The following is a 27,168-nucleotide window of genomic DNA, read 5'->3' as shown; positions in this document are numbered from 1 at the left end:
TTATTTCAAACAGCTTGTCATCATTTTAATCATTTTAATGAGGTTTTTAATGAATGGATGCAGTGGATGAATACATGAAATTTTTTTTAGGTTTATGATTTTTTGATATACAACATCAAGAAGTGTCTATGTACAGAACTCAGCATAAACATGATTCAAATACGAATACAGTTCTAAACAAAGCTCCCAGTATCTATCTGGTTATGTCTCTGTACTCCATGATTTACAATCAAAAAGATAACATGTATATAATACATATCTCAGGGTTTTTCTACAAACTGCAATCACACAAACATTTTTTTTTTAAATTCTACATTATTCAAACCACACATTCACTATTTTGTTCAACATGATACACTAAACAAAGCAAATAAAATACTGACAGTTCCTTGTCAGATAAGTTCCAATGTACTGCCCATTACAATTAATTTTGGTCGCTCATTTGATGAAATTCTACCAGCTGATGAAAACAAATATAGAAACCAACACAGCACATTAGATTCAAGCCCATAGCTGCCATAAATTTAGATCTGGATGAAAAAATGCCACATACAAAGGGAGAAATGTAGGAAAATACAACTAAAATAAACTGACTTTAACATTGATGACAAAAATTTAACATAATTTCTGCATCAAATATCTTATCATGAATGCATGCAGATGGCACCTCATATATTACACAAACTTTCTATGCTTTCTTAAGACAAATATCTTTAAAACAGAAGAAAAGATCTCATCATACTCTATAAAATGAACTTTTTATATAAAATGAACTAATAATGATTATTACTCAACAGAAGTATCTAATTAAAAGTTTACTACACAACTTTGTAAAACTGTCTAAAACATCACTGTATCTGTGGCGAGATCACATGGTCCCCCTCGGCGCGTTAACGTCCAGTAAAATGATGTGAATCTCAGTGTAATGACATTGGTAGTGATTAAGTTTCTTCATAGAAGAATAAATTTTTTGCACTTTTCACCTATTCTCAATACTGTTATTGGTGCGTCTAGAGGTTTAATCACCAGGGTCATTGCACAGTTAAGTCACACGTGTTACAGTCATGCCCAGCGAATCACTTTCACAAGTCTCTCTCTCTCTACACTCAGTTACTGGAGGCGCGGTAAACAGCAGAAATATCACTCTCCCCATACCCAAGTCTTCGAGCCTTCTTGTATAGCTGAAGAATACAAGAAAATTCATGAAAATAAAATTATTCATAAACTAATGCACTATGCAGTAAAACAGAGTTACACTGAAGTCCTGGGAACCTGTGAAATTATATTTTGCAGAATTCATAACTTTTTACATTCATATAATGAATTTGTTAAAGTATATACATGTATATTAAATCGGCTTTCAACCATTGTCGTTTAAGTATAATAACTAATAAAAATGTTCAGAAAAGTATTAAAAACAAAATCTTAATTTGGAGAAATAAAGTTTCTTATGATCAAAAATTTCCAATATAATAAGAACAAGAATCCCATGCACCATATTGCTCACCTGAGTATATTGAGCATTACAGTTCTTCACCAGATTTTCCTGATTTTTGTGGCCACCCCCTACTCACAGGAGTCAAGATTTCAACAATTTAGAATCTATACTACCCCATGATGCTTTCATACAAGTTTCATTTTAAAAGTGACGTTTTACAAATAAAAGTTTCAACAAAATAAAATCTTGAGGCGAGGGATCGTGTCGAAATCGGAAGTGCTATTGATAAAGCATCTACCCGTTGATAAAGCATAAGTTTATCCAACGGCCTGTATCACCAACACGTATGAGATAAATAAAGTTTCTTATGATCAAAAATTTCAAATATAATAAGAACAAGAATCCCATGCGCCATATTCCTCACATGAATACATTGAGCATTACAGTTCTTCATCAGATTTTTCTGATTTTTGTGGCCACCCCCTTCTCGCGGGATTCAAGATTTCAACAATTTAGAATCTATACTACCCCACGATGCTTTCATACAAGTTTTATACTTTCTGGCTCAGTGGTTCTTGAGAAGATTTTTTAATAACACCACCATATTTTTGCATTTTCTGGATTATCTCCCCCTTGGAAGGGAGCTTGGCCTTCTTAAACAATTTCATCTCCCCTTCACCCAAGAATGCTTTGTACCAATTTTGGTTAAAATTGTCCAAGTGGTTCTTAAGAAGTTGATAATGTCAAAAGTTTAGAGACAGACGCTAGACAACAGGTGATCAGAAAAGTTCACTTTAGCTTTCAGCTCAGGTGAGCTAAACATGTCAGTTCATTAATAACTGACATTTTCTTATAGTATTTGAAATTTTTAGATCTTAAAAATTTTGTCATGAAAGTTGTAAATGTTGTCAATTTTTAGCGTTTTACTGAACATGAAATCAATTTGCTTTTAGTGTTTTACTGAACACGAAATCAATTTGCTATCTCTTTATTATTTTACCTCGTTAGCTGAGGAAGCCACATACAGTGGCTGTTCTACTTTATCTCCTAACAGCAGTGCTAGTCTCAGATCTTTCTGTTGGTGTTGTAGTGGGAAATGAGGATCATATCGTTGGCTAAGGATGGCTGAAAACAGAGAAATCAACAAATTTTTAAACACTCATATGCCTCCATTTAGCAATTTTAACAAGAGGCTCATGAACCACAATGCTAAAATGTACATTGTTTAAGTGATCAATCATGCAACATATAATCTGTGTGAGAATCAACTTCTTGGGCTTAAAAAATACACATAACATTTCATAAAGTATCCCTTTAGATACATGAATAAACGGGCAAATATTTTAGTAGAATAGCCATTTTAAATATCAATGAAGAATCATCCCAATCCCTATTATATAACAGTTTTTTACTGATGACTGGGTATTGCTGACCTTGACTTTTGTGAATGACGGTGGGACAGGACAGGGCCCCCACAGACAGGACCTCCGCCACGTCCTCCTGATCCAGACCCACTTTCTCCGCCATCGCCATCGCCTCCGCTAGTCCCGCTACCACCGTCCCCATCACCATGTTAACAATCAGCTTCATCCTGGTGGCAGCTCCAATGTCCGCCCCTGTTTACAGACAATACCAAATTCAAAACATCAGGGATAACACACAAAGAAAGATAACTCTTATTTCTTTGTATAAGAAAACATTTATTTGGTGAATGAATGGAAAGAAAGGTAACTCTTACTTTATTTATATCTTTATAGATTTCTAACATTTTATCAGATGCATGACATTTTTTAACAGACCTAAATAAAGAGATTTCTTTCCAATGGCTTCAAAACAGGAGTAGCATTCATCGTATAGCTTTCTTTCTCCCGCTGCTAAGATTATGAGCTGTCCCTCTAAAGCAGGAACTCGACTTCCAACTACAGGGGACTCCAAAAACACTCCACCTCGTGCTGTTATTGCCTAAAATATGTCATAATATTAATTACAGGTGATTCTAAAATCACATTACCTTGCGCTGTTATTGCCTACAATACATCATTTGCCTACGTTTGTCATTATTACTAGTAACCATAAAGTCATAACATAATGAAGATGCATAACATTGGTGACCATGTCTTATAAATTCTGTTGATTAACCAGCTTCCCTTTTTGTTATGTCATCAGATGCCGAAGGCAGAGGGTGGCATACATGTAACACTCCAGGGCTTTCCTGTCACTGAGGGGCAAATATTCTGGTATAGTTGCCGAGAAGCCATGTGGTATATGTTATATAACATTTTTGGAATTAATTTTTTTTTTTTTACATCATTTAAAATTGTTAAAATTTACACAAATAATCCAAAAAATGCTTTCTTGATTCTTTTGCTTAATAAAATCTCGAACCCGAACTAAAATGTGTACAGTAACATGTGAATGTGAAAATCATAAAATTTTTGATGCAACAGAACATAACACTCCAGGGCTTTCCTGTCACCGAGGGGCAAATACTGCTGCCCGAAAGTTATATATATATAACATTTTTAAACATTGAACTATTTCTTTATCAACATTGTACACATGTACGTTGATCAAAATGTAGTGTTTTCATATGTTGTGTTGATAACCTTTGTTGTATTTGAGAATTTTTTCTCCTCAATTAAATATCTAATTCCTCTGAATTCAAATAAACAAATCGCAGACATTGTCCCGACTTTTCAATTTTTGCGGAACTGTTTAACGTTTGCTTAGCAACTGTATGTTCCCCGACGTTTTAATATGCATGATTGCACGGGAGGGAACATAACTGTATAACTGTTTCCGGTAAAATATAACAGGTAGTGGATAAAAATATTATATTTGTGATATAATGGGTAACCTTTTTCAAAAATGTTATATAACTGTTTCAGGTGTGATTAAGCATTTCAGGGTTTATAGCGAAACTTATTACATTTGTGACATAATAGGAAACTTATCTAAAAATGTTATATAAATAAATATTAATTACAGGTGATTCTAAGAACACATCACCATGTGCTGTTATTGCCTATGTTTAACATTATAAACCATAAAATCAAGAGTTAAAACATAATGGCAATGTGACCAGCTGTTAATATAATTTCCATTTTTATTTATCACATTCACTTCATCAATGCAATGTCATGTTTACATAATTCCCATAAAATACCCCTATCTCTATTCAAAGGTTCATCAAATTATTCCTTACATGTAAACTCATGGTAAGTTTAACAACAGGTAACTTGTTCTTGCACTACATTAAAATGACCATGACAACAAATGCTAAGTCTGATAAAATATGCACTTCTAAATCATTGGAGCATTCCCATATCCTGCTAAAAATAATTAGAAATGTGAAGGCAACGTAAGCAATATAATTTCCACTTTTATTACAAAGAAATGACGTATGATCATAAATTACTTTTCACTGTCTCAGTTTCTCATTATTTTCTGGTCTGAAATAATAGATACACAAGACAATAAGATGATACAATATATAAAGGAAAGTTGATATACGATATTAAGAAAATGGATACCAGCAAAATTGGATTGGTATAAGCGAAAATTTATTTAGTATATACAGTTGAACTTCTGAATCTTGAATATTGATATATCAAACAGAGGTATACCATGGATGTATAGAAGAAAATTTTTCATCTCAATGTAAATACAGCTCTGCACCAGGAAATATGAGATAATGAGGTTGAACTGAACATGTTAAAGGAACATCGCTTATTGAGTGTGTAGAAGATAATGCTTAGTCTACAGTAATTATCTTTGCTGTTCATTGAAATTATCAAATTTTTCTAAGGACATTATATCATAAAAGAAGAAAAAATTGGCATTCATTCCCAACATAAACCCTTTTTGTATGATATGTGTAAGGGAGGTAAAGGTTATGTGTCTGATTAACGTAAAGCTCGGTATAACTTACCTCTGCCACGTCTTGCATGGTTTCCTCATCTATGGTTGAATCTTAATTTCCTTTGGACAATTACCAAACACCAACTAAAAAAAATATTACTCTAGAACATTAATTGGTATTCACTATAAATATACATAATACCGGTAGCTAAATATCATCATACATATTTTCTTCACATTCATATAAGAATATGCAACTATGCTTATTTCCTTTGATAAACTAACAAGAGATGTTTGTAAAACACTTATGCCCCCCTCTCATCAAATTGGAATTTTTACAAGTCCAAAGGGCATAACTCTGTCAAAAATACGATCTTTATTTATCTGATAAATCTGTATACTAAATTTCATTTCAGTATGTGCAACCTCTGCAAAGAAAATGAAAGGAAACTGCAAATAATTTGAAATTTTTTCAAAGTCCAAGGGGCATAACTCTGTCAAAAATGGTGCACAAAACAGAACTTGACCAAAATATTTATCTGATACACTTGTATACCAAATTTCATTTCAGTATGTGCAACGGTGCATTGAAAATGAACAGAAACTGCAAATAACATTTTTCTAAGTCTAAGGAACATAACTCTTTTCTCAAAAAACAGAAGTTGATCTAGATTTTCATGTCATATATCTGTATATCAAATTTCATTTCAGTTTTTGTGACTGATATGCAAAAGGACAGCAGCAGAGCAATATGCCCTCCCTCCTTCAAAGGAGGGCAGTTATATGTGTAATAATTTAGTTTGAATCATACACTAAAACATCAATTTGTTTTAATTACACTACACCAGTTGAAAGATCTTTATCTGAACTATAGCCATCAAGAACTCTTAATTAACACATGCAACTATGAGGCCATTTCTTTTTACCCAACTCCCAAGAGATAAATTAAGATTAGATCTAGAGATGCTCTTGCTTTAGACTACCAATTAGCTCCTGACAATAAACTCATTAATTTCTCTCTAATTTGACCTGCAAATTTCTGCTATCAAAATTCTTCTTGACCAGTGCTTGATAATTATGCCCATGGGACAAACTGAATTCCTCTCAAAACATTAACATTTGTTACAGATTGCTGTAAAGTATATGAATATGAAAAAATAAGTTTTTACTTAATGTAACATTTTTTGAATAAGGATACAACTATATTTTTACATTTTTTAGGATTATGAAATTCAAAATTTAAAAGACTTAGTTTTTTTTTTAATTTAATTAAATGGACCAACAGACAGCAGCAAAGCACTATCCTACCTTCTTTGAAATTCATAAAAAGGCTGGTAAATACATGTAAATGTTTTGACAAGCAATAAATTACAATTAAGAGAATTACAGAGATCTTTCCTTCTGTTAACTAAACAAACACATAGAGATTACCAACTTCCCACACTTAATTGGTTAATTATCTTTAACTATATATGTCCACTCATATCTCCTAAGGACAAATGCTTAGATTATAATTGGATTTTTTCTAAGTCCAAAGGGCATAACTCTGTAAAAAATGGCATACATAACAGAACTTGGCCTTCTTCATCTGATAAATCTATATACCAAATTTCATTTCAGTATGTGCAACGGTTGTGAAGAAAATGCTTATTTCCTTTGATAAACTAAAAAGAATGTAGTGCACACTTCAGCTAAAGACCATACTATCAAATCTTTTTTATTCACCCCCCCCAATAAAATTAATGTCTATTGAACAAAAATTATATGGAGTACATGTATATACAATGTTCATTTTTTTTCTTGGACAGCCCTCAGGCCTGGTATTTTCCCTTCAAACACATGCACTTACACATATCACATGACATTACAAACTTTTGCTACACTGTAAGTTTATTTTTATTTTGTTGACAGATCTTAACTTTTGTGTGTTTTCCTGGTTTCAATTTCCCTGTTTATCATTCAAATGCAGCTCATATAGTGTAAACATTAGCAATGGACATGATACAAATGGTTCAAATTATGTATTAAAAATTCCTAATTTATTTTCTACAACATAACATCTCTCTCTCTCTCTCTCTCTCTCTCTATTAATCTTAAAGATGAAATCTGTTCGACAATTTTTGAGACAAAATAAAATGTTTCAACCATTCATGCTTGACTACAGTATTAAATGTACTCTTATCTAAAGAAAATCTTAACACTTCTATCAAATCCTCTTTAGGTACTCAGCTGATATGTAGTGTTTTGAAGCTGCTGGAGTGAAAATTAAACTTCTGGGAAATCTTACATCTTTGACAGCCGTGGAGTCGGCAACACAGGAGAAGGTGATGTCACATGACTGGACGACCTCAGCAGGATTATTCCCCTTGAATGCCCCCGACTTCACAAAATCTCTGCACTAAAAGAAAACAAATTTTTAACTATCCATATTTTTATATTTGAAGTGCAATTTCTCAAAGAGAAAGGACCCTGCATTTGCCGTCTTCCATTTGATTCTTTTCCTTAATAAAGTCACGGCTTAATAACCCCTGCATCCAGGTCCTGTAAAAGGACCCTGTCTAAATTGAGCCCCCCCTTAAAATTCAGGTAAATATTTCCAAATGACAATCAAATAAAATTTTCAGTGCTTTTTATATTAAGAAAAACTTGAATTTTGAGGTTTTAATGATTCACAGAGATGTGAATAGGGACAAAACCTCTAAAGTATCTCTTTTTCACAGTAATACTTCATATGGGACATTATTATGTACATGTTTTTCGCTCAAAAATTCCCCTTAAAAAGGACCCTGTACCATAAAGGGTCTATTGAGCTCTGTATATACAATGTCATGGAAAATTCATACCCCCTCCCCATATTTAAAGACTGATGATATCTTAAGCATAATATAAGTTGTTAAATTCAACATTAAGCATTTAGCATTAGATGAATTTTAAACAAATATATACCACAAAATTAAACAATATATTTTTTATTATAATGAAATATTTTTTAAATTTCCTGTTTGCATAAAAAGTGCATTCTCCAGTGAAAAAAAAATGTAAATGTCTTGTTTCTTAATTACAGCATTAGACAGATATTATGTACATATATCTAAGAAGTGTGATTTTGTCAGCTAAAAACAGAATATCCCCCTGGGGCTATAATCTGTCATTAGAAGGTACAACACAGATCACTGAATACAATCCTGTACCTCCCTCCGAGCTAAGTGGACTCATCCACTTCCCATCAGCAGCTGACAGCATGCAAGTGCAAGGTCGATGTTCTGTGGAGAGATGGCTGCTATAAATCAATAAGGAGTAAACTAGGAGTCCTTCATTAAGTTCATTTGTAAGTATGGGTACTGTTTGCTTCCCTGCAACTTTAAGTCAACAGTGGGTAACAGTTAGTAACTATTGTATTATTGGTAAGTGAGACATATGTTTACCCTAGTTCACCAGGAAATGAAACGTGAGAGCATATCACACACACTGGATTTTCATTGTAGGACAAACTACTGTGTATGAAAGGTAAGGAAATCATTAAAGCATTGTTCTGGAGAAATAAATGAATATTCAACAGCTTGTCTGGCTTGACAAGCTAGCCTGATTCCATATCATTTCAATGATGTTCTATAGGTCATGTGAACTAAGAAAGGTGATGTATATATTCGCTTTATCTACTCTATAAACAATGCACTGTCTGAATCATCAATGGTATTTATGGCAAGGATTAAAATCTACAAGGACCTCGTAAAAAAACAGTAAGTACAGATATTTCTCACTATTTTCCTCAAGGCAAGTCGTTAATGAGCAAGCCCTGTACAACCATGCAGCTCTTCATGGAAACCATATGTTTAAACAATTGACTATGGGGAGAGCTCAAAGACCATTATAGGTACAAAGGAAAGAAGCTCAATTACCTCAGCTCTCTAGCAGGCTTATTTTACATAAAACCTTGTAAATCACTGCCAAGTGATGATCTTGACATTACAAGGAGAATTGTTTCTGAAGCTTTAACTTATCCAAACAAGAGTATTGATTCTCTGTCAATAGTATTAGTCTATGAGCATTGCATCCTCATACATAATTGAAGCAGGCAAAATGGAAAAATTCCCTGACCATGATGAGCTTACATAATTAATGGTGGCTGTCTGCTCATAATTTTATCATGGAGAAACTTATATATTATTAGTATAATATGCTAAGGAGAATGAATGGTTGACATCAATGTCCACACAGATGTCAGTCTAAGCCACTGTGGACACTAACCGCATCCTCTTATGGTTATGAATAGCAAAAGGTCAACAGCTGCTCTCAAAACCACATCAAAATTTTATGGTTACTTCTTGCACAGATTAAAACTTTTATGAGAACTTACATCTGTAAGATGGAGGCCATTGTTATAAATATTTCAAGTATAAGAGCAGTGGGTTTACTGCGATGTATATCAGTTAATGGTAAATGGGTCATTAACTTGAGACTCAGATAAGTGTGTGTCTATCAGTGACAGTTAGAGATGAACACAATGCTTATACAAGGTCAAATTTCACTTTGTGATCAACTTCCTCCCTTTGTTTGCTTCTGTCCAACAAAGCAACCTCAGAAGGCACCCCTCCAGTTCATCCCTTAATTCCCACTACTACAAAGGGATCTTCTGGTGTTTCAAAATTACTGCATTGTCAAGTTAGTTTTGTCTCCATGGCATTTATATTATTTCATTAACACCAAATTTGTTTTCTTTTTGATATGTGATATTTTGTTGTTGTCAGACACTTATCAGTAAGTCCAACTGTGAACTTGTGTGTCACTCGGTATTGTTTATCTGTCAGTCAATATTGTACTGATAATTGGTTGATCAATGTACACTGGGTGTGTTATACAATTTATATGATGGTACATAAAAACAAAAAAATAACACTTTACCAACAAACTCATTGTAGATGTCACCAATAAGGATTTAACATTGTCCATTTCCTGTGGTTAGCAAGCATTTATAGCTCTGAGGTGCCAGAACTTCACTATTTTGTTCTTGTCAGACAAATTTTTTTCTTTTAAAACAGATTCATGGAAACCGATGTTTTTGTACTATTTTTATCAGGACATTGTAATTGACATTTTTTTTTGTATTTTTCAGATTTGAATCATGAAACTGATCACGCCAAAGGGATCGTAGAAATGTATTTTTCTGCTCTCCCGAGTATGAGAATTTAACCCCCCACCTTCCCCAAGGTGTCTACCAAGGATGGTAACAAGAAAATTCCTTATTTTGCTCACTATTGCCATTTTCCAAATTAGCGGCCAGGAGATTTGTCCAACCGTATGTGACTGTGATTATACATATCATGTAACAGTAAACTGTTCTAACAGGGGACTGTCAATAATACCACCGAATCTACCACATAATGTCTCGGTTCTACTTCTCCAAGGTAACGACCTCACTGACCTTAGAGGGTTGCCCCTGTTTCCAGGTCTACAAGTGCTGGATGTTAGTGACAATGACATCACAGACACTATCAGTGACTTCACTTCCCTGCCAAATCTACAACGGCTAAACTTACACAGCAACAAATTAACAAATTTTCCAGACTTCCGCAATTTGGTATTAACATGGCTGGATATCTCAGGAAATAGTATTCAGGATCTCAATGCTAGTCACTTTCATTTATCCAAATTAACTTACTTCAATGTGAGCAACAATCCTTTTCAAAATGTGTCAACTCAAGTTTTTGAAAATTTGACAGACTTGGAGATACTTGATTTGAGTAACACTTCGGCACCCTGGGACAGCCCACTCTCACTGGAAAGTCTCTCCAAGCTAAGAAAAATCTACCTTAAAAAGAACGTGTTTAAAAACTGTTACGACCTTAGGTTGTCTGTTAACTCTAGTCAGCTAGATATTATAGATCTCAGTGAAAATAATATTGCCTCTCTGGAAAACTGTACATTCCACATATTGCCAAATTTGAAAGAGCTTTACTTGGATGGAAATAACATAAGTGATCTATCTGAAAAAAGTTTTCAATCATTGCCAATGTTACACGTGCTTTCACTAGATAAAAACAACATAGCAACAATTCAAGACCCCGTCTTTCACTCCTTGCCTCACTTACATACATTATCCTTGAGCAATATGCCCCACTTGTACCATCTCAGTAGAAGGGCCTTCAGTGGACTTCAGGACCTACAGAATTTAGAGATGAAGAATAACCCACGCCTATCATACATCTCTGAAGAACTCTTCAGTGGCATGAAAAGCTTGGTGAACCTTGACCTGAGTCACAACAACATATCAACCCTCGCAGAACCTGCATTCCCGCCAAAGTCAAACATCCTAACTGTAGATATCTCCGGCAACTCACTCGTCTGCGACTGCCACATTGAATGGATCAGTAAAATACTTCAGGCCAATGACTCTTCTATCACTTTTACCAATTCAAGTGACTTGACATGTACTCTTAATGGATCAAGTGTCTCCAAGCCTCTCATACAACAGGATAGTCTCTATTGTCCAGAAACAAGTCTACAACATGTTAACTCGAGGGTGGACTCCCTTATTGGATCTTCAGCAAGGTTAGTCTGCCCGCATCAAGGAGATCCTCCCCCTAGAATAACCTGGATCACCCCAAGAAACGTTCAGCTCGTATTCTACAACTCCCACCCACTGGCCAAGTGGAATTATCCAACTCTAACTGATGTACAACAGAACGGGTCATTTCACAAGGACCACTACTGGCACTACACAAATGAATATTTTTCAGAACTTGAAGAACACCCTGACAGAGTTGTTGTCCTTGAGGATGGATCCCTGTACATTGACTATGTCTTGCGCATTGATTCAGGTCCCTATAAGTGCATTGTGGAGTCCCCCCAGAACAGAAGTACATCACAAATTCTACTGAGGCTGGACTATCAAGTGCTCATGGAAGTTAAAATATTTAGTTTATTTGTTGGACTAGGTTGTTCTGCCTCATTCTTCATGCTCAACTTAATTTATGTGTTTATTGCCGCTGCTGCAAGAAAATGCATCAGTCAACGCAGAAGGGAGGCCATAATGCAGTTTCTGGAGAATTTTGACCAATACAAGACAAACAAACTATCATCTCTCCGAGACAATTACTATGCTCAAGTCGCAAGGATAAGAGAAACATATCATAATCGCATGACTAAGCTTCGCGAAAATTACAATACTCAAATGACCAGATTTCGTGAAGGAGCATCTCACATCAGAGAGGGAACAACACATCGCGTGGACATTATACGAGACAAATATCAGATCAAGCAACGCAAACTCCGTGAATACAGCTCTCAACAACTGCATCAATTACGCGATACCTACAACACTCAGTTACTAAAGGTGAGAGAATACGGGTCTCTTCGACTAGGTAAACTGCATAAGAAGTACAAACTCAAACAAAAACACATGATCAACCTGCTGGACACACTGAACATTGATAACTGTCGAACAATCATCGACAGCGAGTGTGTGAGAACCGAGTCTATGCTGTTTGAGCCAGAAGATATTCTCTGCACGCCCGAGTCCAGGTCATTAAGCTCAGGCGAGTATGTCACTGCAAGTTCAAACAATACATCAACTCACGCTAGCCAAGAAAGCTTACACGGCTCTGACCCAAGTGAGCAGCATATGAACACAGACAACAGGGTCTTCATTGTCCATGATGCCATTGCCAATGATACTCCAGATGGGCTCTCCATAACAATATCTGTAACTGAGGAGGACCCTGAAGACAGCCTCTCAGTAACACTGCCAGACAGTAATTCAGGTGGAGGACTCTCCTTAATACGGCCCTCAGTTGATTCAGGTCAGACATTGAATCACACTCAAGATATAATTCAACTTGGTGCTGATATTGACAATGATGAAGAAAGTCAAGATTTAGCTCAAAGTTCAGTGTAAAGTCAATGACTGTTATATGTGTTTTTCTCTACAAAATATCAAAACATGTTTTTTTTCTCACTAATATCATTGAAATAGTTTTAATTGTCATTCATCTTGTTTATCATATGGGGAATTCCAAATCTTGTTCACATCCTTAAGAGTTCTGGAATCCAAATGATGGTGAAAATCTTCCTGATTATCAGAAAATATTTAAATATAAATAAAATATTATGTCAGGACAGTAGACTTTGAAACTTCGAGCTTAAGTTATACGAGCATATTTGAGTAACTATTGTATTTATTATAACCTATTGTTTTTATTACAAGTGTTCATACATGTACTGAGATTCTTCTAGTCGGGTCTGGAGTGTTTGTGGATCATAAATCACCCATTTTTGTTGTATTCAGAGAAATAAATATGTTACAAAAAATAATAAATCTTGTTATCAGTAAATACTCAGGTTTACTTCCACTGTTAATCATTTTAAATTTAGCATTATCCAGAGTATACCAGACCTCTTTTGATTTAGTTTACCCTTTAGGTTATTTCTCAGTATTTTAGATGACAACTGTTGGTAAACTTTATCTTTTACCTTAGGGTTTGTATTTTTGCCATTTTTCAATAAGACTTGACTTATGACAATTAATAGATTTACCATTGTCCATTAAAGTGAGAAAATCAAGATCATTTCATAAACCATCAACTGTCTCAGACCTCAGTATAACTTGGTTAGCCATTAAATTCATTCCTGAATTAAACAATCTCTCTTGTACTTTATAACTATAATCAAAATGATGAAGAAAATGAAGATTTTCATGTATTTCTATTTGAAATAATGTGCATAATTTCAATACCTATGTTCAGTTGAAGGGGACTCTACATTGTTGAGACATGGTGTACTTTAAAACACCATTCTGGTCCAAAATAATCAGATTCTGCCCTGGTTTTACCACTAATTATTCACCAGTATACCATAACATGAGAGATGTTTATTCTATTGAGAACAGAATGTAGTATTCCCTCAAAGCAACAAGTGTAGCCAAGGTACCTTTATCTATTTCACATGAATGTTTTGTTATTATATTTCCAAATATATAATTTATTTTTTAAAGTTTATTTATGTCCAGTAATACAGCAGGAATGAAGCTGGTCTGGTCAACATTTGTCAAATACCTTTAGCAGATTAACAACAGGATACTCATTTTCAAAGAATATTCTCTGCCTTCAAAATTTAACTCTTCATGAATACTAACTTGTTAGTTATTAGTTTCAAATTCAAGTCCAAGTCTCATTTAATTTTGATGACACTGGATTCAAATTTCCTTGATTTTGAACTCAGATTTATGCTCATTAAGCTGGATCTAACTTTTCTTAATTCTCATAAAACCAGTAATTGATTTGCTCACGTCAGACAAGTTTTGTTAATATTTTTTTTAAGAAAGCTAATACTAATTGTACATGTACTTTTGTTAGAAATAAACGTACTCTCAAGTCTTTAAATACAGCCTGAATTATATAAGAATTCTAGAAGGAATTACACATAATTTTTATTTAAATGATGGTTACTCTTTTTTATAAATCATATTTAAATTAAGCAGTTTATAAGCTTGCTGTACCAGTAGCTTACTTCCTATACAAGGTATCATTATAGAGATAGTTTCCTTCCTCCATCAAAATTATGCAAATGGATTAATAAATATCAGTTCTTCCCCATTATATAATTTCTTCACTGATTAAGATATATAGAGTTATATCCCTTACATATTGATGTTAAATTAAAATACATTTAACAGGTAGTATATGATATCAATGGCTAAATTCCTTTCTTCCAATTTGTTTTCTTAGCTGACTTAAACAGAATAAAAAGGGAATGAATCATAAAAGAATCACTATGATCACGGTTTAAAATAAAAATATAAGTTTTTTTTTCATTTTACCAGTACATGTACTTGTAATTCCATAACCCCCCCCCCCCCCCCCCCCAAATCATTAAAAAAAAAAATGATACCTACCTTAAGTGCTGTCCGATTCCACACTGTGACCTCATGACCTGACCTAAGAAGGTTCATGACCATGCCCTGACCCATGATTCCCAGTCCCAGAAATCCAATACGCATGGGCGTTGGTATGACTGAGGGTTTGGCGACTGGTTTGACCTTGAGGAGGGTTTCTTCGATCTGTGTGGAGGCTGTGGCGTTGCCTGGTGATAAGGAGGCCTGAATGTAACTGTTGCTCGGTGGTGACATTGGAAGATTGTGCTCAGGCTGATAAAAGAAGAAATCATGTCATTTTCAATCCATTTCGCCATCTATTGCACACAGAACAAAGATATTTGTACTATACAGAATGTAGATATTTTCCCCCATAGGTATGTGGGAGATTGATCATAATGATCAATATAATTATGGCACTATTGGCTTTAGTATATAAATGTATATAACTTGAATATGAAACAGTTTAATAAAGTCATAGAGAAATAGAATTCCGGGAACTGTTTTACAAAAGAACCCATTAATATGACTGTGACCAAAAATTTTTGTTGATTTTTGCAAAATTAATCATTCTGTTTTAGTTTAAAATTGCGAGCATTGAAATATCTTCCTAAATTCCGTTTAAAACGATTAAATCCATTTTCAATTTAACAAAAATTAGAAAGTAACAAGCAGAATTAATTTTTGGTTTTAGTCATGTTATTTTGTAAAACAAGCTCCAAGACTTAAAGTAAGTTGTTTTGACAGATTACTAATTCAACAGAAATGGTCCACCCCTGAAGTAACTGTTAGCCTTTTTTTATTTTCTTATGGACATGAAAAGATATGTCTACTTAAAGAAACAATAAGGGCAAGTGGAGAGTGTCACTTGTCTCTTGCAGACATGATTTTAAAGTCAAATGAAAAAAGCAGACTTATAGATAACCCAATTAGTCAGGAGCCTGAGGGCCCCCTAGGCCCCCAGAGGCTCTGAAGTAAATGGTGCAAAATACTGCATTCTGAGCATTTCATGGCAGTTAGTTTTCATTCTGAATTTTTTTTTATTTTAGGGAAAAAATAATGTTACTTATTACCAACATTTTATCATAATCTTTGAAATTTTCATTTATCAATTGATACAAGAAATTAAACATGATCAATTAAAATTCACAATTCATGGAAATGATTTTGCTACTTTACAAATATATGGTCCAACAAAACTCAGAAATTCCATGAGACATGTAAGTATGGGTGAACATAATAGAGCTGTAGCAAATTGATTTTCATGTTCTTAAGCATGCATAAAAAAATTTATTCAGATGAACTCTACAATGAAGCAAAAATTAAGTAAAAACTCCTACCCTTGGAGATGGTAGCTCTGCTCTGATTTTGGGTTTCAGTTTGTGATCGGGGGACAGGGTGATTTTGCTGGGGGAACCTGTCACTTTGGCGATGACTTTTGCTTTCTTTGGTTTAGGGTGTTCTTCTGACCCTGAGGCTCTCTTCCTCTTTGTCTGTGTCTCTGTAGACTATAAAATGAAATTTCTTCTTCAACCATGTGGAGGTCTCAATATTCAATTTGCCCATGGCCTAAGTAGCAGAAATCTAAACTCTTTCTACTTTGATATACTTAATTCCTTTTAAAAAACTGTAACATCACTTTTTTTTTAGTGAATATAGGTGCTTTTACATTTGTAGGAAAAAAATTCTGGAAACCTCAAAGCAAATGAGGTTTGCTTTCAAAAATTGAGAGAGTATATTGAATGTTAATGGCTCAATATCAAAATTGTGGTATCTATCATGAAAAGAATAAATGCTTTAAATTTATAAACTTGTTTCCTTTGTGATCCAAAACCCATGGGTTCACACTTTTTTGTTTAAAAGAAATGTATCTACGTTTTTGAAATTTTATTATACTTTAAACTTGAATACAGTCTCAGTAGTTTAATATATATAAATGATTTCTACCTACCTTATTGGTTTCTTTTCCCTCTTCTGTTTTCTTTTTCTAGTAAAATAAGAAATAATTAAATGAAAGAAAACATCCAACCTTTATACACCATTCAGCAGCTTCTGCCAGGGTATCCAAAAAAGTGTTAAGTGACCACTTGTCCAAGTCGATAAGCATTACATCATCCCCTCCTTCCCATAACAGTTTAACTCTACTTATGTAGGTAAGCCAAGTAATTTGAAATAAAAAGAGCAAAGCACATTTCTGATCATACTGTGTGTCGGGTACACATACAGTGCACATACAGTATTCATTAACTCTTTACCCCTTAATGCCACGATTTGATGCACTGGCCATATCCTTGAGTGTTTGCCTGGCTGCCCCTTAGAGCATTTTATATGAATTATAGTGCAGTTTAAAACTGAACTAATAAGGGTTAAAATATTTCATCTATGCTATGCATTAATATACAGTCAAACTTGTCATAGCGGTCACCTCCATCCAGCGGTCACTTGTCCTATGCAGTATTTTAAATTTTGTTGTTTTTATGGTCACCTGTTCAACCTAATTTCCAACGAAATCGCCACTTTTCCCTGTCTTTAGCGGCCATTTTGTCCAATCACGTGACCTGATCTGGAGTCAGCTGATTCCCAATTTTTGTTACTAATGTAAATAATCAGTCAAGTGTTGGGGAGGTAATAAAAATTAATAAATGGAGCAATTATTTTACTTGATAAGCATATTCAAGAATCATTTTACAAACTAGCAACTGCTTCTATATTTTACAAAACTCGAACTATGCTTATGACGAAAAAATTACATGAGAAAAACGAATACTAGTCATGCTAGTATTATCGATAACTGATTATCAGGGTCTTATAATTAAGTTTAAAAAAGAACAACATATGAACTACATTAATCTATTAATGACTATGATATTTTTGTTTACCATTTACAGTGTCGATATCGCGCCCAACTCTGCATGATCAGAAAGTTGTAAATGTAATACGCTTGATAGGCATTTTAAAATTTTCACACCTAGGAAATTTGCATCATTTGTTGAAGACATAATTGCAGTTTATATACACTTTGTGGCTTGGGTATGTTGTGAATTTCACAATTGAAACGATGGTCAGGGATTAGTGACAAAATGTTCAGGACACCTGTGCACCTGTTGATCCTTACGTCTGAGAGTTTATTATACAACAAATCATGTACAGTTGTGTACATGTATTTAAAAAAATACATATACAAGGTTAATTTTATGAATTAGATAAAATAATTTTTAACTAATTTTATTCATTCCTTACACAAAGAAAAAAAATTGTTTTGATGGGGGATAATTTATGCAACACCCTGTAAGTGTGAGATTCAGTATACAGGTATTTTATTATTAATTTTCTTGGATTCATTAAATTTAGTTTGAATTCATCCATAAAAGTAATGCATCTCCTAAATTAAAAAAAATAATAAACTAAGTGAGATCAATAATGTCCAATACCTAACTTTCTTGTATATTTTGAGGTGAAAAACATAATATAAACACAAAACTGACACATTAAATTTGTAAATAAATTCTTTTTTTAAAAAGATGAACCTATTTTCAAAGGTCACCTCTCTATAAAGGTCACTTTTGATGGATCCCGTAGGTGACTGCTTAATACAAGTTTCACTGTATATCACTGGATTCATAATAAATTAAATTTTTCAAATCTATTTACATAATTTCGATTGGAATTTTCTATAAAAAAATAATTCAGGTGAAAGCAGGTGTAAATAGCAAAACAGATATTTTCATAATGTAAACGGCTTTAATAAGCCAAAATTGTCTGTATAAATAATAAAAAATATGTCTGATGATATAATTGATGGTTAAATTATTATTTATTATCAATTTTATAAGTTCAATGTCAATCTCGCAGACAAATTTTCAGACTTGCGTGCTAAAACTTGATTCCTGGACGTTTTTAGATACTTTAATGATCCAATTCTATTAAAATAATTATTTTCTACACCTTAACATTCATAAATATGTGTAAAATGGAAGGTGTCTTCTGAATTTATGAGAAACAGGTAACGAAGTTGGCACTGTGCGGTCCCGAACTTCACAAAATTTTCGTATCTTAACTTGGAGTATATTACACATATAGATCATTATAATTTTCAAACCTTTCAACAAATAGGTAGTTTATAGCTTGAATTTCATGTAATACTTTACTGGATAAGAAAATAATGTGTATTGACTGAGTTATACGAGGGGCGTTCAATAAGTAATGTCATTAGCTCGATTACAGACAACATAGTAGTCATATGACATAAAGTTTGACTTTTTCTCATTATTGAATCTTTGATGAATTTATAACAGTTTATGTGACCACTTTCCATCACATAGTTTTATCGTGAGAAGCTGGAATTTTGCATTATAAATGAAAAAGAGTAATAAACTAGAGTGAAAATAAAAGCAACATTAAAGGTGCTGTAAAACTTGTTAAAAATCCCAAAGAAATATTCACTGAAATATGTGACATTTACAGCAACCGATGCCTGTTTTATAGACAAATTAGCAGGTGGTATTCAAAGATAAAAAATTATATAATGGGCATCAAAATTGTCTGTATAAAAATTATAACAACTTATGTACTGTTTTCCAAATTTCAACAAATAATATTTGATGATGTAGAATTGACTTTCAGACACATATCAAATTTGATAGACATCATATCGGGAGTAGTTTACACTGTTTTTTAAAAAAGTTTGACAATAATTAAGCTTGGTACTCTAAGGCCATCCTGTATTTTGAAAAAATAGTGAAAACGACAGCGTGTACAAAAGTCTTAACAATTATTTTAAAATATCAGTAATTGTAATAATCCACGTTTGTTTTATATTCAAACAGATATTGGAACATGGATCTATTGCTTAAAACCATTAAAACAAAATTTACCATAAAAATAAAATCGGCGATATTTATGCAAGAGCACAAAAACAATTTTATATACAATTTTCTTAAATATTAGTGGTATTATTGTTCAAATTCGCATTCGGAGAGACAGTTTAATATCTGGAGGTGTCTAGAAAGCAGTTTTTTTTTGCAAAGAAATCGAAAAGTTTATTAGAGAAAGGACCCAGAATCAGGAATCCACTACATTGAATTTTTTCACGACAGCGTTTAAATCCGCATGTCCTAAAGAATAAAGGGGTTTACGGGATAAACAGACAGTTAATATTTTTCACATTAACAATTTTTGCCAGATCTTTGACCTTTTGACTTGTTTCTATTTCCTATTACACATATCCAGGAAATCATTGGATCTGCCATTTTCCATGAAGGGTTACCCAAAAACTTTTAAAAACAACAAAAATGGATAAAAAATGTTATATGTGTTTGAATTTCAATAGATTAATAAGTAAAATCATGGAGACTAAATCAAAAAAGCGTGTGTATTGACCCCAATGACATTATTTATTGAACGCCCCTCGTATGCTTAAAAAACATCGTATGTAACAGTCTGCCATTTTGAATTTTGGTGGGACTTTCCAAGATTGTATTGTTTGTTTACTTAGGTAAATCACGTGATTTCTAACTGAAGTATGATGCAATCATCTATTGTTAACCTGCAGGTGGCCACCTGTGCTCTGATAATTTGTAAACAAGCAGTAATTTCAAATCAAATCAACAATGAAATACACGTGCGTCAAAAGTCGTTATTAAGGTTTGGGGGCTAGGCGTCAAAAGTCGTCATTAAGGGGTAAAGGAGGGAAAGGTCTAAGGGGAAAAGAGTTAATTTTGTTGAGTCTGGGTCTCAATTCAGGATTATTAATTTATTATTATTAATTATTAAGGACATGAAAAAAGAGAAAGTTTCTGAAATGTTCATGATTATATGTGTCTTCTCATGGAATAATCAACCATGTTTAAAATAGTTTCTATGCAAAAAATATTAAATAATTTGAATGGGAAATCCATTTGTAGGATTATTTTGGAAATGAAGTTTGCGTTTTACTTTTTATTGAATCCAGAGTTTCAAATGAAAACTTGACAGGTAAATTTGAAGTGAGAAAAAACTGTAAAGAAAATTATTTGAATTTTGGTCTTTATATAGATTTTTTTTTTTAGAATAAAAGGCATATACAATCTCAGAAAAAGTTTGTTTTGGTTAATTTGGTAGTTATTTTCAGAGCAACTCCTTTTCTTTCTTCAAAATCATTTCAGATCAGATCCGCTTCAATTTGCTACATGGCAAGTATATGGGACGTATTCTAACTGGCTTGTCCTGAGATACAGTTAGATTATTCTAACTAAGATATATTATGCCACTGAAAATGGAATAAAAATACTTGAGACCATGTGATACCTTTTTGCCTTTCAATGGTTCTCTTGTGTAATCTTTCTGAGGACCTGCTGATGGTTTTCCTGGGAAGATCTGGGCCAATTCTTCATCAATGGATGGCAATTCTTGTGTCTTAAATGTTTTCTGAAGATCACAAAATATAAATATGATAAATAAAAATACTATAAACGAAATCAAGAGAAGAATAAATGAATATTTTCAGCTCTAGTTGAACTACCAGAATTTGAAGAAACACTTGGTCTTTTATATGTTTTAAAAGCATATGTCATCGTTTCTCTCATTTGATTGATTTTTTATTTCACTCTAACCTTTTTTCACTTAATAAACCTAAATATAACAAAAATTGTGGACAAACAAAAGTTGAGAATCAAAAACATGCTGTCCACAAAAAACAAAAAAATCAAAGGCCTGAAGGGCCACAATGGCGCCGCGCTTTAGATATGGCATTGATACTGTGAAATTACTGGATTTCAAAGCTTGTTTAAAAGTATGCATATATCTATAGAATTATATAGCTTAGTTGTAGATAAAATACCCCGATTTGAGCATTTATGAAATAAAAACATTCAACTCATTAATCCGAGATTCTTCGGACTCTAACCCCTGCTTTTATAGTGTTACTTGTGCAGGGGTTAGTATATAGGTCCCTGGTGCTAAACTTGAAATTCCAATTTTAGGGGGTTTGAAATTACTTTTCCTCTCTCTTAGGCCTAATTAATTTAATTAACTTGTGCAATGTGTACTAAATTTACAGTAAGATCTACACTGCCTTCGATCACTTTATTTTATGTAATGAAAGTTGTTTTCCGAGATTCCTTGACATATACATAACTATCGTTTCTTTTTCTCTTTGTTCAATTTGTTCCTGCTGGTCCTGATAACAATCTTGCTCTATCAGAAGCCATTTAAATTTTGATTTGTCAGAACAATCCCAGTTGTTTGCACCTGCACTGATAATTTACTGGCCTACTGCACATAGCCATCGGCATTGTTTACGCTGATCAAGCTTGGGTTGTAACTGGAAGTTAAAAGTACAACCTAATTTACAAACCAAATCCGGAAATCAGGCGATAAGCATGACCCGCCATGTCATAAAAATAATCAGGTTACGGGTCAAAAAGTAACCCGACGAAAGTGGGTGAGTTGGCAACTATCTACAGAACTGTTGAAACTGTATGATTTTCAAGCAATTTATGGAATAAACACAAAAATTGGCATGTATATTCCTACGCCGGATACATGAAGGTCTTGGTTCGAGTACATATTATTTGGCGCATGAAGAAAGCAGTGAGCAGTCAGAGATTTCCTCATAGCTAGATGTGCATCGAGCTAAAGCTCGACGCCATAAAAATTAATTAAAATTTCTATTTTTAGTAACCACAACAACACCGATCATTGAAATCAAAATTCAATAAACAGAATTATGTATCTTATTGCAATCAACTTATGTGCCAAATTATACTGAAATCAGACCAAAATTGTTGGAGGAGTAGCTTTGGAAAATATTTCAGGGAAATTTTTATTTTTTGTAACCATGGCAACACCATTTGGCAAAATCAAAATCCGATATAAAGAATTATGTATTTTAGTGTAGTCAACTTGTGTGCCATGTTATACTCAAATCAGACCAAAACTGTAGGAGGAATAGCATTTTAAAACCAGATGACGATTGAGCTCTGCTCGACATCATAAAAATTGTTTATGAACAGAAGGACAGACGACGGACAACTTTACTGTCACATAAGCTCTTCTGGTCTTGGACCAGTAGAGCTAAAAATAAACAGTACAGTCTGCTTACAATAAATGGTTTTTCCTTTAATTCATCTTCTATTGCTTCCAGGGCTTCCTTGAATCCTTTAGGAATTCTTTTTGAGAGCTTGAACTTGTCTCTGTGGTCACTATACAAGTAGACATTTTCTTCTGGAATCCAAGCACTAAAAGAAAATAGCTATATATTAAACTAAGGCCAGATGAAATATCGAACTTCCTATTTTATGATGATTGTTTAATGTCAAAGTATATCATTATGAAAAGTGAATCCAATAACATAGGGTCTCTGGAGTTTCCTTTTGTGTTAATCAAAACATGGGACAAATTAATACACTTGGTATATTCTTTAAGTAAACATAATTTTTCAATATCTGATAAAATCGGTTGATTTCCATTTTTCAAGAATAAAATTTAAGGAAGGTTTAATATATATCTTGACTTGCAAAATTCTTCACAAATCAAACTTAAAAAAAAAAGAAAACAAAAACAGGGAGGTTCAAAGGCTGGATGATAATTTGGGAAAAAATCAGGCCTAGTGCCCAACTTCGACATAGCCATAAAATTGATACTAAAATCAGAGTTTGAGCCATCAAGCATGCACTTTATAAAATGTTGACTTTGAGTACATTACTTATACAAACAAAATTATGCTACATATTTGCTATTTGAAAAAGTTACGTTATCCAATTTTTTCCCCCCTTTATTTATAGGAATTGTAGTGTTTTTCCTTATACATGTAGTGTAGTATGAAACACTGGTTCATCTGTATATCACTATATGTGAAAATTTATAGGTATGGGGTAATTTACACTAATTTACACTGCAATCTGAGAGATTTTGCATAAATATACCCCCCTAGTGTTCCAAATCCTTTATTATGTTTTTATTTAGTTATCTATAAAATAGCTTTGTGGAAATACCCCTCACGTGTAATAAGTTTGAAACTAAATTGCCCAATTAACATGTGTTAATATCCACATTTAGCCAATAGTGCATCAATTTTTCTTCCACATAACCTGATAAAGAGCATAGTTGGTACAGTGTTTAAGGCAATACTTTTACCATATGGAACTGAAGACACACCAGAGATTTTAAGAAGCCAAATGACAATGTTATACTATGGCCATACTCACTAGTTTTCAGACCCGAAGAAAAAGACAAAGTGGTGCACTTTCTTGTTATTAGCAGGCTTCTTCACTTCAGGTTTTGGCTCTATAATCTATAAAGGTAAATATCATTATTTTAAAATATGATTATATTTTGTTAATGATACTTCAATTATTATAAATTTTAAGAGGATTTTTATAAAGTTAAACTGAACTTAACTCCACAATGATTTTAACAGTGCTAAGCAAATTTTAAAATTATATGATCATTTACAATTCTATAAAATAATTTCATTTAATGCATACTGACTACTCAAAATATTACAAAATAAAACCAATAAACATATTTGTTATACCCTTATAAATATCATTCTATTTATTTATTACTGATAAAAAGTCCAACAAAAGAACTGTTTATTACGTCGGTCTAACAATTTCACTATTGACCGGTCTTACATAAGAATTGTTAGACCGCAACGTCACTCGTCTGTTACGTCATAATTAATTAATCATCGTGAAATATCGGCAACGCGAAAATAGCCGAAGTTAAGAGCTTCAAGAGTTGTCTAACAGCTAGGTAAGGAAGAAGGGAAGAGTATATTTTGTGATAAATAATTTTTGCAATACAATAGATATAAAATGGATTTTTTTCTTTCTCAGCTTGATGTGTTACATTTACTGAAGAAGCCATAATTATCCATACAAAATAATTGATAATATAGCATGCATTGATTAAATTGATCACTCTTAAGTGAGCAGTGAAGGGTATAACAAAACAGTTATAGACTGGGATTCGGGCAACATATGATTTGTTGGACCTGAAGGTGAAAATGTTGCCCTTGGCCTGCGGCCTCGGGCAACATTTTCACCTTCAGGTCCAACAAATCATATGTTGCCCTCATACCCAGTCAATAACTGTATAATAATTACTACAAAGGTGCAATTTTGGTATAATTTTATTTATCTTAAGACCATGAGTAGTTTTAAAGCAGTTGACTTTTTCTTTTGAAGGGTATCAATGGAAATGATAAATGGTTATAACAACAGAGATATTTACATTGAGGAGCATTATCAAAATAGAATAGTCTTTTTTTTTTTCTTGCATCCTTAGTTTTTATGTACTTTCTTGAATATTCAGAAGATAATCTTAGTTTGATTTTCATCATAATTTGTTTTTGCAACTATACAAGAGGAATAAAGGGTTTTAATTTTTTTTTGTTTTTGGTGCAAGCATCTAATGTGTTGAAATAAAAGAATGGAGGTGAACACAGTGAGCACATTTCCTTATCTAGGATAGAATTTTTATCAAATTCAAAAGTTTGAGGAAAAGATGCATTAAAAAAAAAAGAAAACTGTTGATAGAATCACTTTTACACATTTGATTCCCCTTACTTCGTTGAATTACTTATTAACAAATAATTCACTTTTCAATTGTTTTTAATGTATTAAGATTAAGATGACATTTATCGAGAACATTTTAATGTTAAGAAATGTAAACTGTTTCTTAGCAGGGAATTTTTGTCACCTTGTATGCCCATATTTCAGTGGGATAAAGAGCTTTGGAGCTGAAGTTTTGATAAATGTTTATAATACAACCTAGTCCAAAAAATCTTATGTTTTCCAGACTCTTTTATGATTTTGATTTTAATTTAAACAGTATTTTATTATGAATAAACATAATTGGATTGGACAGCAGGCACTCCTATATAAGTCCTTTCCACAATATAAGATCAAGTCATACATGTAGAAGTAAATATTATTAATATAACATTGAAAAATATATATATATACATGCATATATTATGATTTTGATAATTTAAGTGTCAGGAAAACATCAGAATCGTAAAACTGGAAATTTCACAACTTCCAATTGCAATTGATTTTTGACACTTGTTAACCGAATTAAATGTCAAACTCACTATTTATTAATAGTACAAAAAACATCACTCAACATACTGAGAGAGCACTTGCAAGATTTTAAAATGCACGGATTCTTTATTTTAAAACCTATCCATAAAAATGATGTTGATAAGTATTTAAAGTATTGTAATGTTGATAAGTTGTGAGTTTGACATTTAATTTGGTTCTCAAGTATTGAAAATCAACCCCAGAATTTGTAATGGTGCAGGTTTTGACATTTTCCTGGCACAAAAAATAATAAAATCGTGAAAATGCCTGGAAAACGTCATATTTTTTGGACTAAATCCAACCATAAATAAAATTGACCAAAACTACTTTTACTCAATTCTCCTCAACAACAATACAAATTAAATTATGACTTTAAGATCTTACATAATCTGAATCATAACTTTTTAAAGTCCTTATTAAATGTGTGCTTTATAAAATCTTATCAAGATTTCGTGTCAACTCTTCCCAAGGCAAAGTTATATTTGTTTTGAATTACCTCCCTTACAACGCTGATACACTAAAAATATTCTTACTTTCTCAAAACAGACGTTTCTCTGTTGATTTACTGTTGTCAAATGGAAGATCAGTAGTGGTTCAACTTAATTTTCATGCAATTATTATCAAAAATTGGACTAAAAATATGCTGTGCCTATCAAATGGGCAGGTAACTCTGAACAAGTCAAAACGATAAACCAGAGAAGGGTCGGTGCTCGTGCTTACCTTTCCCGGCCATGCCGGAAATCCCTTCATCTTTGCCCTGCAAATATAGAAATAAAATTATCATGTTAACATTTTTGAGAAGCAAAAACATCGGTGTGGCTAAAGAAAGTGTAATCGGCACTGCTTTCTTACCACACCAAATCGTCGATTTCAAAACCAGTCGCCATGATTATTGGAATTATGGGATAGTTCATTCTAAATGGCGTGGGTAGAAT

The 27,168-nt window shown here is 33.0% G+C and overlaps 2 protein-coding genes across 4 annotated transcripts; one reads left to right on the top strand and one right to left on the bottom strand.

Moving 5' to 3' along the window:
- LOC134228944 (uncharacterized) lies at positions 1 to 27,168 on the bottom strand. Its single transcript, XM_062710638.1, is given in 14 exon segments — positions 1 to 1,181; positions 2,439 to 2,563; positions 2,872 to 3,054; positions 3,238 to 3,400; positions 5,370 to 5,443; positions 7,571 to 7,697; positions 15,189 to 15,440; positions 16,508 to 16,675; positions 17,119 to 17,154; positions 21,453 to 21,572; positions 23,248 to 23,383; positions 24,353 to 24,438; positions 26,954 to 26,990; positions 27,086 to 27,168. Coding segments are annotated over 14 exon segments (1,644 nt in total). The 5' UTR covers positions 27,148 to 27,168; the 3' UTR covers positions 1 to 1,106.
- Positions 8,500 to 13,610, top strand: LOC134228942 (leucine-rich repeat neuronal protein 1-like). 3 transcript variants are annotated; one of them, XM_062710635.1, is made up of 2 exons: positions 8,500 to 8,627; positions 10,413 to 13,610. In XM_062710635.1, the coding sequence occupies exon 2, from the start codon at positions 10,521 to 10,523 to the stop codon at positions 13,191 to 13,193; it is 2,673 nt and encodes an 890-aa protein (XP_062566619.1). In that variant the 5' UTR covers positions 8,500 to 8,627; positions 10,413 to 10,520; the 3' UTR covers positions 13,194 to 13,610. The 3 variants fall into 3 exon arrangements, with proteins under 3 accessions (XP_062566619.1, XP_062566620.1, XP_062566621.1); XM_062710636.1 differs by lacking the exon at positions 8,500 to 8,627 and adding an exon at positions 8,915 to 8,933; XM_062710637.1 differs by lacking the exon at positions 8,500 to 8,627 and adding an exon at positions 10,264 to 10,282.

Source organism: Saccostrea cucullata, unplaced genomic scaffold (assembly GCF_032062105.1).
Source record: "Saccostrea cucullata isolate Sc308-1 unplaced genomic scaffold, CSIRO_AGI_Scuc_v1 ctg341, whole genome shotgun sequence".
In the NCBI taxonomy this organism is placed as follows: domain Eukaryota; kingdom Metazoa; phylum Mollusca; class Bivalvia; order Ostreida; family Ostreidae; genus Saccostrea; species Saccostrea cuccullata.
The sequence above is the reverse complement of the archived record's forward strand: the minus strand, read 5'-3'. Positions and strand labels throughout refer to the sequence as shown.

Coding starts and splice junctions, on each gene's coding strand:
- LOC134228942 (XM_062710635.1), top strand. CDS start 10,521: ATGGTAACAAGAAAATTCCTTATTTTGCTCACTATTGCCATTTTCCAA.